General features: G+C 48.0%; 1 protein-coding gene, 1 long non-coding RNA gene and 1 other non-coding gene across 6 annotated transcripts in view; 2 read left to right on the plus strand and 1 right to left on the minus strand.

Annotated features, from left to right (window-relative positions):
• LOC143354397 (uncharacterized) overlaps positions 1-14,612 on the minus strand; it is a 532,419-nt gene that overhangs the window by 387,039 nt on the left and 130,768 nt on the right. The window lies entirely within an intron of this gene.
• Kdm3 (Lysine demethylase 3) overlaps positions 1-14,612 on the plus strand; it is a 365,285-nt gene that overhangs the window by 347,067 nt on the left and 3,606 nt on the right. For 2 of the 4 annotated variants that reach the window (XM_076788423.1, XM_076788424.1), the window contains exons 10-16: positions 6,092-6,478; positions 6,606-8,780; positions 10,467-10,689; positions 11,690-12,099; positions 12,191-12,392; positions 12,635-12,783; positions 12,986-14,420. In XM_076788423.1, coding sequence (XP_076644538.1) covers positions 6,092-6,478; positions 6,606-8,780; positions 10,467-10,689; positions 11,690-12,099; positions 12,191-12,392; positions 12,635-12,783; positions 12,986-14,420 — 4,981 coding nt within the window. The remainder of the gene's footprint in view (positions 1-6,091; positions 6,479-6,605; positions 8,781-10,466; positions 10,690-11,689; positions 12,100-12,190; positions 12,393-12,634; positions 12,784-12,985; positions 14,421-14,612) is intronic. The other 2 variants (XM_076788426.1, XM_076788425.1) reach the window with 2 other exon arrangements.
• Positions 11,542-11,613, plus strand: LOC143354709 (small nucleolar RNA SNORD36). The gene has a single exon (XR_013082364.1). It is a non-coding gene; the product is annotated as a small nucleolar RNA SNORD36 (small nucleolar RNA).

Genomic DNA, 14,612 nt, shown 5'->3' on the forward strand with positions numbered 1-14,612 from the left:
ATAAAAATGGCAACCCTAAATTTATTGAGATTGTCAGTAATTTTCCAAGTAACAAATGCTTGGACAAGGAAATTTATTCCACTATTTTCCATAAATGAATTTTTATAATTTCAATAATTGGAAAATGTAAAACCGGTCATTTGACCGTGGTAGGTTTAGTGTTAAGCTGATGAAAATGAGCGATCACTATCTTTCACGTTTCTGTTCCGAGAACAATGTGAATCTAGCAGAAATTCCTAATCACATAATTAAATTGATTTCGAAGTATTTCTTGCTGTCTTGAGTTTAGTACCAATTACGAAAAAATTGGGAAAAACCCAGCAGGGCAATTTTTATAACTAAAACTTGGTTTACCATTTTATGCATTTATAACAAAGCCGAGAGTAGATCAAAGGAAAACTAATAAACATATTCAAAGAACTTGAGCACACCATTATTTCCAGCAAGATCATTGAGAAAGGAAATAAACGTGTATGTAGCTCCTGTAACCTTGGACGAATGGAATTTTTATTTTGCATAAAAATCCTACTGATAAGGCAATCAACGTGTTAATATTAAATTTAATCGGAGATTGTTCTGCCAGGAACACACTCGAAGCAGTCTCTCGTTCACGCGAACTCTTTCCGGACAGGAAAGGTTCAGGGTTGTTTATTTTTGTGGCTGCAGCTCGTTTTCACGAAATTTCTAGAGATTCCCTGAATCTACCTGGACGTGTTCTGGCCAGTGTAGTTGTTCAGGAGTTAATTAACTCGTTCGCGAGCGGTCGCGTGCAGTCTGCGCTCAAATACCGGACAGCAAGGCGACGTAACGAGTCTGAACACGCGGTCGACGCTCATGGTACATAGTACAGTGACTCACACGTTCGTTCGCATGCTTTCGAAATGGCAATTAAACGTGAAGATTGTTCTGCGTTCTTCCCGTCACTGTTTACCTTGTCGTTTCTCTCTCTCTCTCTCGCTTTCTGTGACATATATTTCTCAACTTGAACACGAAACCTCCGACTTTATGGGCGAATTAGGCGCGAACAAACGCGTCAATTTGCGAGTCGAGACTCGTTAAAATTGTGGCGGAGCATTTTTGGATGATTTAACCCCTTGCACTGCGATTTACTTTACGGTTTCAGTGGTTAGAGCTTTTTTGTAATTCGTAATTTCCTAAAAAAAGGAGAAAATGTGTATCTATCGTATGCCTATATGTTCTTCAATAGCTGCACATTAACAAAATAGAATAAAATAGAATTAATATATCCAAATAATCCAAAATAGAATTTCATTTCGGTTTAAAGGAAATTAATAACATATTTATTGGACTCTGTTCGGAATCTTCATCGCGAGTATGACTCAATATTGTAGGGCAAGTGGATATTATGAATTTATGGTAAAAATGGGCAGATGGAATTTTAAAGAGTTCAAGAGAATGGCTGGATTATTTTCAGCTTTTCGGAGTTGTAAAAGAGGAACAGAAATTTCTGCTTGGTTCGAGTTTCATACGGATGATGTAGAGAATTTCTATTCAGCATAAAGATCCGCAGTGAGAATTTTGTCTAGTTACGGGTGCAAGCATCGGTCGAGTAGTCGCCTTGGTAGTCGCAGCGTAGACGTGTCTCGATCCCGACAGCAGATCAAAAGCGTCGAATATAATGGGAAAGCGGAGGACCAACGCGGAATGTTCGGCTTGTAACGCGCGACGAAAATATCCGGCGGTCTCGTCGTAAATGACGGGACGGGAGAAGAAAGTCAACCCGATTGCGAGGCGAGAAGACGTGGTAGACGAGCGTCGACTTCTCCGTTCACTCCGGTCCCCCCGCTGTACATATATAAAAGTATAAAAATGTCGGACAAAAATAGAGCGTGAAAATCCAGCTAACGAGAAAGAATCGCTTTGTCCGAGAAAACCGTGGAGAAAGTAAAAATTCTCGCAAATAACTTTCCACTGTCCAACGAATACGAACCAGCACACACACACACACACGCGCGCGCACACGCAGAGAATCGATGAAATTGTGGAAAAATTGTTCGCACCAAAACCCAGAGGGATATAATTTGTAGCCAACGGCAATTTTGTAGGCGAGTTGTGTGCGTGTGCGTCGATTGCGAATTATTTCATTAACTTCTCTGGCGCGGAACATTGACATTGGCCGTTCGCCGTCCGGCAGAAATACTCTCGGCGCTTTCCAATTAATGAAACCGAGTATACTTTAATCGTTATCGCGGCTCCCTCTCGAATCGAACCGGTCACATCGAGCTGGAGACAGCCGCTTTCACATCTGCGACCGGGGCCCCCGGTTTGTTCGAGGAATTCGAGGCCTTGGGAGCCGGCTCGATCGAGGAGAACAGTGTGCGCCATTATTATCGGCGGCGAGCTACGGCCGCTACATTAATTATGTAATTGCATGCCTGCCCGATGACAAGCTACGGCGAGAGAGCCAGTGACATTTTCCACGATGCAAATGCACGCGGATGCAGTTCAGGTTTTTTTTTTCCTCCTCCTGTGCAGCGCCGGTCGGTCGGTCGGTTTCGCCTCGATTATCCAACGATCCCGAGCCGCATTTCCATTTTGTTTATCCGGGCGCGACGCTAATTGAGCCCCGGGCTGAACGTTTAATCACACCGCCCCCGTTTCCGCGCGTTCGATTAAAATCGCACGCTCCCGTTCCCGTACTGGCGAACACGCGAACACGATAATCAAATGCTTTCGAAAACACGCTGTTTCCCGAAGAACCATTTTCTTCGAACGATCATCTCGTTTAATTGCTACATCAAGCGATATTCACTCCTTCGATTAAGCCGTTCGTTATAGGTACAATTTAACGCCTATCAACGTATCGCTTCGGCGGCAGCCGTCGTAGTTATATTTCGTGCTAGTAAATGCTACGTAAAAGTGAAATTTGTCACGGGCAAAGTTTCTCCAAGTACAGTGATTTCTCTATATATGTCGCCAAGGCCTCGATGATAAACGTCGCGGAGCTATCCCCACTACCGCGGGGTATACCCCGTGAGGGGACGCGAAACTCGAGCGGCCTCGGACGCCGACGAATGTAAACATAACACGGACGTTGTTGACATATATCGGGAATTCACTGTATCGTGCTACGCGTTACAATTTCTTTATGTAAAATACAAGATCGTGCTCGTCACACTTGTGATTCTCGTAGGGATCGCGTAAAGTCAAATATATGTACATACAATGTAATGTAATGTGAAATGGTGTCACCGTTATTAGGTCAGAAAATATCTCAATTTCTGCAGGCCTTTGTTCAAAGAAAATTGAACCACTTTTGCTGGCCCTAAAGTTGAAAATCAATTTTTCCACACTGTGTGAGAATGTCACCAAATGATTGTCACAATAAACATTTCTATTCTCGTATTATTACATAAGTTGTTTTGATCCTGTGTAACTTCTATTGACATTGACGTGGCACTGAACGCGTTAAATGAGTCGCAAACATCCTCTCTCTTTTCGTGCCACTAAACCAACAACAGCAAGAATTTCCGAACAATTTCCAACGAATCGGCCAGCGTTAAAGCGATTTGCTAGATTGAAAATGCCGGCGCTTTCTTTTCTTTTATTCATAGGTAGACTTAAAACTGGCCGCCCGTTGAAAGCCGCCGAAAGCGAAAATTAATTAACCGAGCCAAACCGAACGTTTAATTACGAGACCGCGGTACGATAGTCGAGCCGTTTCGCCGTTGCGATCCATGTATCGCGAAGACGACGCGTAGGCAGGATATCAACGGTCTCGAGTCCCTTTCACCGAGATGTTCAATCTCCCGTTCCTATCTGTAAATAATTACTTAGTTAATGGGTTAAACAATTCGTCGCTTTCAATCCCCCCTCACGGCAGTCGACGGCTTCCCTTTTCTTTTCACGGAGGTTTCGCTCACCCCCCGAGGCCACCGCGTTCAAAATGGCCGCACACGATAATATTCCGGCATTTGTTATTTACCGGGCTGCGGGCTGAGTGAAAAGGGGACGTATTAACGCCGGGGGAAACTCGCACAAAAGAGGAACTCCGGGACAAGTAAATCAACCCCCCTCCCCACCCCCTGCTCCCTCCTCTCTCTCTCTGTGGTTTCAACCCCCTCGCTTCAATTAATCCACGTTCGCCGGTTCGACCCTCCGACCGCAGAAAGAAACTCCTCTCGCTGGTCCGTTTCGGTTTTAATGTCGCGGATGTGGGGAATGGTCGGATCGTTCGTATTTTACACCTGCGTGTTCGTTTTGGGACGAGAGAGGTTCGGTTAAAGCTCGAGGGTTAAAACTCAACTTCTTTATCCACCTATTCAATTTTCACTGAAACTGGACAGAGAACGTCGATAGATATTCAAGAATTCACATGACAACAATTCAATGATTCAGTGAGTAATAGAGTTTCAAGGGCCGGATGCAGTTTTATATTTCGCCTATTCAGTTTCATCATAGACCGATCAAAACCGCGGTCTAGTTATAATTAGCCAATTGTAATCGTTCGGTGAAACACGAAGCAGAATGTAAATTAATGAAAGACACGTTCCCGGAGCGATAAAAAGAGGTTCGATCGTTTCTCCTGGTTTTAATGGGGTTCGAACAAATCAATCGTCGAGAGATTATCCGCGTCGAGAGCTCTCTCTCTCTCTCTCTCTCTCTTTCTATCTATTTCTCTCTCTCTCTCTGTCTGCGAAGAAAACATGGCTGTTCGATCGTAATCGGGAACGTGACACGGTAGTATTCGGCGTGTCGAAGCGGCTCTCACCGTGACTCACTGGCCGCTGTTTGCGATTCGTTTTATCAGCATCGAGTCTCGTGGCCTGATATCTCGACAATTTGAATTCTTGCTAGTCCGCGTCACGCGGTTTTGTCTTCCCTGATCGTGCACAGTTGGCCGATGATTCAGCAGACCAGCAAGGCGCTGGGTGTGCTGTTTCAGCCTCGGCGCAGCCGTGTATCCGCTATTTAGATTCGCTGAACTTTGAGATTCGCCGGAGTCACGAGGCGTTCGTCGGACGTGCAAGAAAATCCTGACGAACACCTTCTGTTTCCGCCGACCGGGATTAAGAGAGCACTCGTGCGTGTGTGTGTGTGTTACTGTACATGTATCTGTGTGTGTGTGTGTACACTCGTATTTATCACTCTTGTGTACGTGTGTCTATCGGTTGCACGTGGAAAGTACCAGTCACGCAGACGCGTCTTATCGGTTTCGCAAGTTCCACATAATACGATTCCGGCTCGTATGGCACGCACATTCGTGCATATCAATGAAAAACGATAACAGTCCGCGGCATAATAGCTGACAGAAAATATGGAGTCGCGTTCGCGAGTCTATTCGAAACCATTATCGCCTTCGAACACCGCGTGTACAGTTTTATCTAAATATAGCTGTTCCGACAAGACCGTTTGAATAATAGATTTGGATAATAAAAATTGGCTGGTATAAACGAAGTTCCACGGAATCGGAATTATTCTCGAAATTGATCCAGAGTGTCGTTTATCGCGAACCACTCCAAGATCTCGCCGAGACAGCATGCTCGGTGGGTGGAGTGTCGGAACGAGGCGTTGCACTCTGGTCCGTGTCAGTGTCAAAAATAGTCCGTCCGAGAATAAACACATATTTGCCGTCGAACCTGGCAAAACGGTCGCGTCAGCTCGCGTAGCACGCTCTCGTCGTGTCAGTATCGCGGGAATGCGTTTCCGTGGCCGACGCACAGCGTAGTCGAAGCAGCCCATCTTGAATTCAGAAAATGAAGTGGTAAAACTGGGGCTGAAATCGTCATGTTCTATTCTCGATGTCCGTCTTCTGTTTCCTGAAGAATCGCTCCTGAAACGTTCTCAAACAGCTTAACTCGAATTGAAAAAATAAAGTGGTGACAATGGTGAATAGACAAAAAAAAAAATCACTCCTCAAATTCTCTCCCAACTGTAGTCGAACACCCAGCGCAATTTCAAGCCTGAAATCCTTTTTGCCCTTTTACCGCACGACGAATGACAGCGCCGGCGCGAAAATAGCGTGCGTTCGGGCGACTATACCGGACGAACAGGGAAAGGGCGTGACGAGGTGTTTCGCCGTTGACGCGCGTCGAACCGCGAAACTGATTGGCAGTATTTATTGAAGTAGGTGTCTCATGTTCCACAGAGAAACATGCAGTCGACCTCGATGGCGTGGAACACGTTCATCCCGTTGCCGCCGCCGGGTAGCAGAACGCACGGGGCACCGCACTCGGGGATGACGGCGCACGTGGGTCATCATCATCCAGGAGCGGGTGCTGGCACTGCGCATCAGGTCACCGTGGCGCAGCAACAGCAACGGGAACGAGAAGAACGAGAAAGAGAAGCGAGGGAACGGGACGCGAGGGAGCAGAGGCAGAGGGAATCCGAGAACCTGGGTATGAGGGAACACCTGGCCGTGGCCGAGAGGCTGCAGAGGCAAGCCGAGGCCAGGGATCATGCTGCGGCTCAGCAGAGGGCTGCTTACTATGCAGCCACAGCGCCTCAGACTCAACAGGTATGTGATCTTTACGTGCTACTGTGTCCCAGGTCTTGGCGACATATATAGAAAAATCGCTGTATCCACAAACATGTACCTCACTCGATTGATCGAGCTCCTTAATCATACCGATTTTCTGCCTCAGGTGTCAAGACCATCCAGCGTACCTGGCAAAGTCGACTACCCACCTCCGCCGGCGCACTCGAGGACGTCGAAGTCGTCGCTTCCAGTCAGTAGTCTTCACGAGAAACCGCCGCAAGTGGTGGGCCCGTCGCACAGTTCCCTGCCGAAGGTTGAGCCGAACGTGGGCCTGTTCAGCTACTCGAACTACCAGCCGCAGACGTCGTACATGCACGACATCAAAGTGAAGAGCGACGTGGTGCAGTCGCACAAGTCCAGTAACAAGGGCGGATTAGCCGGAGGTCTGGAGAGGGACCACCACGGCAGAGAGGTGCTGCAGAATCCACCGTCGTTGTTGTCGGACCACAAGAGCTCGGTGATCGTGAAGAACGAGGGTAGAGAGCTGCCGAAAACGCCGGTGTCGCAGCAGCACTCCTCGCCGAGCCCGAAGATCATGCCGTATCTGAACGTGCAGTCGGTAGCGCCGCAGCACAAACCGTACGAGTACCGGAGTCCCACGCAGAGTCCTCACCATCTGCACCACCTGGACGGCGGGATGCAGGCGGCGAAGAGCATACCTCAGGGCCATCACAGAAGCGGAAGCGGTTCGACGACCACAGCACAGTTACCGAGCCCGCACGGGCACCCACCGCACTCGCACAATCGACAGTCACCGCACGCCCAGCATCCTCATCAGCCACCGCATCCTTCGCCGCCCGAGCCGCGCTATCTGACAAGGCCGGAATCAGGGTTACCTTACGCCGCTGCCAAGTCCTCGTACCCGTATCCGCATCCGCATCCGCCCACGGCCTCGCCGACGTCCCATTACACAGCGCCGGCCGGCTCGAAGCCAAAAGTGAGCAGTCCGGCGCCGCCGCACATCTACGGCAAACCGAACTCCGGGATCATGACCGGTACGCCGGTCTGCCGGGCCTCGGAGCCGGCGGTCGCCGCGCCTATACCCCTCACCTCGAAGGCCGGCAGTTCGCCTTACCAGCAAGTGCCTCATCATCACGGGGCGCCACCGCCACCCCTGCCGCCGCCAGCTCACAGCAGATCCGTCTACGATCCGAGAGGTTTCACCGGGTCTATGCCAGCCGCGAAACTACCGCCGCCACCGTTGCACGGTTCGCCACCTACGGCGGCGTCCGCGCCGCTTTCGAGGCCGATCGCCCATCCCGCTCATCATACCAGCCCCCACCAGCAGCCCGGACAAACGGTGCAGCATGCGCAGCCCTCGATCAACACCACCTTCCAGACGCAGCCGCTCGACCTCGGTGTCGAGAGGTCCGGTTCGCCGAAGAGGAAGGCGCCGACCCCCTCGTTGACCGAGAACTCGGGCCAACCTGTGTCCCTCGAGGTCTGCAAGAAACGCAGGACCGAGGAGCAGCAACCGCTGCCCCTGCAATGCGTAGGCCCGCCGATTTTGTCCCGAGTCAGCGAGCCCAGTCCGCTGATCGCCTCGGCTGCCACCTCGATCACCACCGTCGTCAACACCGCCGCTCTCCTAGCGCAGCCTAACAGCCAAGCTCAGGAGCGCACCATGGCTGCTGTCAGTCCGGCGCCAAGAACAGCCAGCGGTGATGGCTCCGTCAGGCCCGCCAGCACAGGCAGCGTGAGCTCGCTGAACCCGACAGTGAGCGCGGCCCCCAGTCCTGCGCCAATACCCAGCCCTGCCCCTTCGACCGCACCCAGTCCTGCACCCAGCGCACCTGGAACCCCGGCCAAGGCGAACGCCAGCACCGTCGACAGCGAGAAGTCCAACAGCCCCGCGCCGAGACCACCCAGCAGCACCAGCTACCCCGGTCACAAGCTGAAGAAGGCCTGGTTGCAGAGGCATTCCGGCGAAGACGGCACCGAGGACACTACCGGCGTTGTCGGAAGCGGTTCCTGCGTCACATTGCCCCTCAACATCTCCCAACCCACCTCGCAACCGCTCAACAACAAGGAACGGGACTCCTCGTCGAACAACAGCAACACCACCACCACGTGCATGCCCTCCGCTGTGAACTCGATTCATAATATCGGTAGCATGGCGGTAAACAGCATCAACAAGAGCAAAGTAGCCTCGAAAGGAGGCCGCAAGTCCACCAACAAAGAGTCACTCAACGGTCACGCGACTGACTCGAAGAACCTGCAAGAGGACTCGTCCAGCAGCGACCCGGACCGGAAGTCGCCGCCGAAAAGGAAGCCACCCAAGGTATCTATATGGATCGTATTTAACGGGGTGTTTCATAACTGGCTAAAGAGATTGTGCATTCGCGATCGCACTGTTCAACAGATTGTAAACCTTCTTTTACTAATTTTGGACATGTCGAATTTTCGAATTGTTTCTGTCCTAACCGTATTGCCAAATTGGCGTTGGACAGGGTAATCGGATCGTGACAATGTGCCTTTTATTCCCGTTATGAAACGTCCTGTGTTCCAGTCTTGGCTTTTCTTAGCCGGCTGTTTGCGTCTAGGAAGACTATGACTTCGCCGTTGCACGTGTTATAGTACCATTGCATGTGCGAATAGATTATACCTCGTTAATTGCCAGCTGTACTCCTAATAGATCCTGGCCCAAGTAATTGCCGCTTCGTCGGAACAGTGTTTGCTCTTGAGCTCCTTTTTCTTTTGCGCAAAAGAAAGTCAATTAGGCGCGGAGAAATTCGTATAAGGCTCCATTTCTAAGAAAACTAGACATTCGACTGTTCTGGTTGGTCATTATTTACTATTGCAGATGCGCATGTGCACGTAACAGGTGGATTTTCGAAATTCATTTCGTTGGAAACGGAGCCCCGAGCGAAAGAATTTCTTTTTCTGCTTTTTTCTTAGTTTTACGTACGAAATCACCTTTTTCCTATTGTTCTACAATTTTACGAATCGCCTATTTAAAAAGAATTAAACCTGAAACAGTAGAAAAGTTTAAAATCATAAATACAGTCAAATATGGCGAGTTAACTCGTCTTCAATGATAAACAGTTTAAATAGTTGTTTATCGTGAGAACTTTTGAAGCAATTCAATTTACATATCAAGACAAACCATAAAATTTCTATTTGAATTTTTCGAAACTTGCACCTTGTACTTCGAAATTTATTTCAAAAACAAAACAGGTGTCTGACCGCGTTACATATCTTTTATTTGTTTTTCATATCGAGTAGCTACTTTTTAAATTATAGGATGGTGATTGTTATTAGAGCTTGTTAGAACGGTTGAGCGTCGAAAAAATTGGAACGAACTGGAACGGCCGTTATCGCAACGGTCGTTTCTCTATTACGTGTTTGAATTTTCCGCTCGTTGCGGCGCCATTTTGATAACACAAGCCACACGCAGGAAGAGGCGGTCTTCCTATGATACATCGGTGCAGTACGTAGTTGCCTCGCGTTTATTTAACGAGTGTTCAAATTAAATATATGTGTCTTACGCGCTGCCATGATTCATGTGAGGAGTGTGACACTGAACGGATAAAAATGGTAACGCATAGATTATTTTTAATTCAAAATATTTGCTTTCTCCGAGAGAACATAACCTGTCTATACATTGTCCAGAAACACTCTCTCTTACCGATTGTTTCTGCAATCATTTCTCGTCGATTGTTGTCACGAAACATTATTAATACTAACGATTTTCGCTCAAATGAATTTTATTTATGAAAAAAACATTAATATTTGGTAAATACAGATTACCTATATCTGTTTTTAGGTTTAAGTTCCAATTTTTCTGCATGTATTTAGAATAAACCTAGTTTTCCATATCTGGAGTTGCTTGTAGTAGGCCACTGTAAACAGAGTACACTAGTAAAGGAGCTAGAGCAGAAGCCACACGAGTCGATAGATTTTTTGGCAGTAGTTACGGCAAGAGCATGAACTTCCTGACTACTTAATAATCTGTGCCCTGTGGTAGGTAAAACGAAAGAAGGGCGCCGCACGGAGGCAGCAGACTACCGCGGAAGATCAGCGGAGACGAAAGGAAGACAAGCAAGTAGGAGGAACGGGTGTGGGAAGCGAGTCTAGCAACGAGAGCGAGGCTGGTTCGGCTAGTGACACCAGCGAACAGTTGGGTTCCATTCAACCTGCGTCGAGGGTGCGCCATTCCACGGCCAATTCCAACAATTCCTCGGGAAACGGTTAGTTGACGTAGCTTGTTGTAAACGGACTTCCCATCAGGTGAACTAACTATTCACTTGCAGGGTAAGTGATCCGCGTTCCACGGTCATACGCTTACTCCTATCTATAGAGCTGTACGGGAACCCTAAAAACTCAGGAGTAAACGTTCAATGAATAATATAAATATCTTTTTATCTATTCACTTGGGGGAAGGTATGTGTGTGGGAATTTCTTTTGCAGCGGAACTGTAAAGAAGATATGCATTTATTACAAAATCCCCATTAAGTTTCCTGGAATGGAGTCCTGTTTGTGAAAATTTGAATTTAAATTCTAAGGGAATACAGGGATTTAAAAGATATTTAAAATTTAACATTTTGATTCAATCGCTGAAACTTTCAACATTTTGTGTGTGACATCTATCCATAAGGATGGTTTTTGTAAGAATGATGGAATTCAAAACAAAAACGAAAACAGTAAACAAAATTTACATGACCTTTATGGGATTTGAATCTGAACAGACTTCAAGCAAACCCCTCTGCCATTACTCAATGCTTCTTTTATAGTAACTGTTTCATGTACTTCAAGTATCAATTGCGTATCAAATTTAAATTCGAAATATTTCACAAACAGAGGCCCATCCTCAACAAACCAATGAGGGTTTTATAATGCTACTTGCGTATTACACTTTCCCTGAAGTACCTTTCCAAAAGAGGTTTTCACACTGGTGTCTGCCCTTTGAAACAGAAAACATACTGCTGCATCTATAATATTTTAGCTCTCTAACTTCCTGATACTCTTTAGGTTCGCGAAGCTCTCTTTGTAATCCTGTTTCACACTTACCCTGTTTCTTTGAATATTTCGCATTCCGCTAAATTTAAATGATGACATCAATTTCAATTGATATCCATGAAAGATAATACATGAGCTTTTTAACACTGAATATATTTATACACCCTACGTAAGCGATCGAACGAACACTAGACGGTGTTATTTGAAGGAGATGTGTTTTCTGTTTTGTAGGAAACAACAAGGAACCTAGGAAGCGAGGCAGGAGACCAAAGACTACGAAAGGTAATGAGTTAGGAGGCGAAGACCAGCAACCGCGGCAAAAGAAAGAACGTAGAGACGACAGCACGAGCGGTGGTAACAGTGGGCCAGGTGGTAGCGGCGGAAGGGGCGATCCCTTTCGCAGGCCACCGATATCCCAACTAAAGAAAACCGGTGACAGCTGGTTACAAGATGGAGCTTGTTTCGAGGTCGCCCCGAAATTGGCTAAATGTCGTGAGTGCAGATGGACACCGCACCAGCGCTCGAAAAATCTTCCACAAAATATTTTCTGCAGATTTTATGCATTCCGTAGATTACGGTACACCAAGACTGGGCAATTGGCTATAGCTGGGTTCAGTGACCCACACAAAGATGCGTCTGAGGTGAGTTCACGGAAATATATCCTCAATGTTAACCCTTTACCAATAAGAATTTTCGGAAAATATATTCCTTGTTCTTTTTTTCACGTTACAGGTAGATCTTCGGTTGTGGTTACCAGGGAAAGATAGTCTAGACTCGAAGAAAGATGAGAAATCTGATAAGAACGATAAAGAGAAAGCTGACAAAGAGGATCTGGACCTGGAGATGGCTCACCGACTCCTTCGGCAGGTCGGGGACCAGTTTTGCGATCTGTTACACCAAGAGAAAGACGCTCTCCAACAGCACAAGGCAGAAGGTAAGCATCGACCGCTCAATCAATACCTCCCGGATGAGCAACTTCTTAAAAGACGAGTCTGAAATGAACAACGCATGTTTGACACTACCGTTGGAAACGATTCGATTGTCATACTACCTTAATATTTTGGTTTTATTATATTTATCATTATACGTGTGTACCCACTACGTTTGCTTCTTTCGATTTCCTTTGATCGCATGGTTTAACGCTTCGCATATTCGATTGTTCCTTCACCTTGACAGCAAATTCGGGACTTGTAGACGGAACGGTAGCTTGGAAGCGAGTGGTTCAGGGTGTCCGAGAGATGTGCGACGTGTGCGAGACGACACTTTTCAATTATCACTGGGCCTGCGGCAAATGCGGTTTCGTTGTGTGCATCGATTGTTACAAGGTAAGAATCCTTTTGTTCACTTTTCTTCTACATTCCGATATTCTTGACGCGATATCCGAAGAACGTGATGAAACACAAAAGAATCGAGAATCCGTGATATGAAATACAACGAGCTTTTTAACACTGAACGAAATAACAGTGTCGAACACGATACCGCTAATCTCCGGAGCACGATTGATTGACCCAATACTATTCTAATCAGGGACGCAAGAACGGAACGACCAAGATTTGGGGTGAGAGCGGGAAGGACAGAGACGACTTCTCGTGGCTCTTGTGCACCAACCGACAAGTACATGAACCGGAACGACTGATGCTCACACAAATCATCGCCGGCGACAGCCTGGTACGTCTCGGGCAAAGGCTGCACGAGTGCCGGGGCGAGTGGGGGATTCCCCAGCACTGCGGTTGCTCGTTGGTCGTTCAAACACCTACGAACGAGTATCTACGTAACCTGATCAAGGGCGACACGATGCCGGTGATGAACGGGAACGTGAAGCAGGAGGTGAAGGAGGAGAAGAAAGTGAACGAGTCGAACGGGTCCTCGGAGAACAAGACGAACGGGGAGGACAAGAACTCGCCGTTGAACTGGCTGGCGGACGTCGCGCTGCAGAATCAGGACAAGAACGAGAGTGGTTCGAGCTCGGACTCCGACGAAGATCGGGACGGTAACTACTCGACGCTACGGGAGCTGCTGATCCGGCCATCGCACAAGTCGAACGGCAACGGGTCCAGGTCGAACTCGCCGACGAACAACTCGAGCAACGCGAACGCCGCATCTGGGAACAACGCGCAGAACAACGTGACGAAGTCGAGCAAGAAGTCCAAAATGGACACCCTGGACGAGGTGATCTCGAGCGTAATCGAGCATAGCGTGAAAAAGGAGAGGGAAGGTGGACTGGACGACGAGAAGCCGCGGGAGTTGAAGCACTTCGTCAGGAGGTACAAATGGACGCAGAAGGGAAGGGACCCGTTGCCGATACGGATCATGACGCTCACCGAGAGCAAGAGCCTCTACCCGGACGTGCCGCACTCCTGGCTTTGCGACGGCAAGCTGCTTAGGCTGAACGACCCGAACAACCCTAACAACTACAGAATATTTCAAGATCAATGGAAACGGGGACAGCCGGTGATCGTGTCGGACGTCGCCAAGTCCTTGGACATGAATCTCTGGCATCCGGACTCGTTCGCGAGGGACTTCGGCGACGAGAAGAACGATCTCATCAACTGCATGACCGGCAACCTGGTGCCGAACCAACCGATGCGCAAGTTCTGGGAGGGATTCGAGCACTTCTCCAAGAGACTCAAGGACGAGAGGGGTAACCCCATGCTGCTCAAGCTGAAGGACTGGCCACCCGGCGAGGACTTTGCGGAGCTATTACCCTCGAGGTTCGCCGATCTCATGAAGGTCCTACCGTTGTCGGAGTACACCCATCGGAACGGGAGATTGAACCTGGCTAGTCGACTGCCAGATTGCTTCGTCAGACCTGACCTTGGCCCGAAAATGTACAACGCCTACGGATCGGCCCTGCATCCGAACAAGGGCACGACCAATCTTCACCTAGACATCTCCGACGCGGTGAACGTGATGGTTTATGTCGGGATTCCGAAGGATTCCGACAACGATGAACATATTAAAGGTATGTAGAAGTGGCTTTCAGCTTTCATTTTTAGAATGTTATTTTTATGAATAGACTACGGATTTTATGCATTTATGACAAAAATGAGTAGCTGCAATTTGACACAGTCTACTTGCGACATATATTACCACATATTACTTTCGACCTAGTAAAATTATTAAAGAATTCTTATAACAAATGCAGACAAATTTA

The sequence above is a fragment of the Halictus rubicundus genome, chromosome 5 (genome assembly GCF_050948215.1).
Source record: "Halictus rubicundus isolate RS-2024b chromosome 5, iyHalRubi1_principal, whole genome shotgun sequence".
NCBI lineage: Eukaryota > Metazoa > Arthropoda > Insecta > Hymenoptera > Halictidae > Halictus > Halictus rubicundus.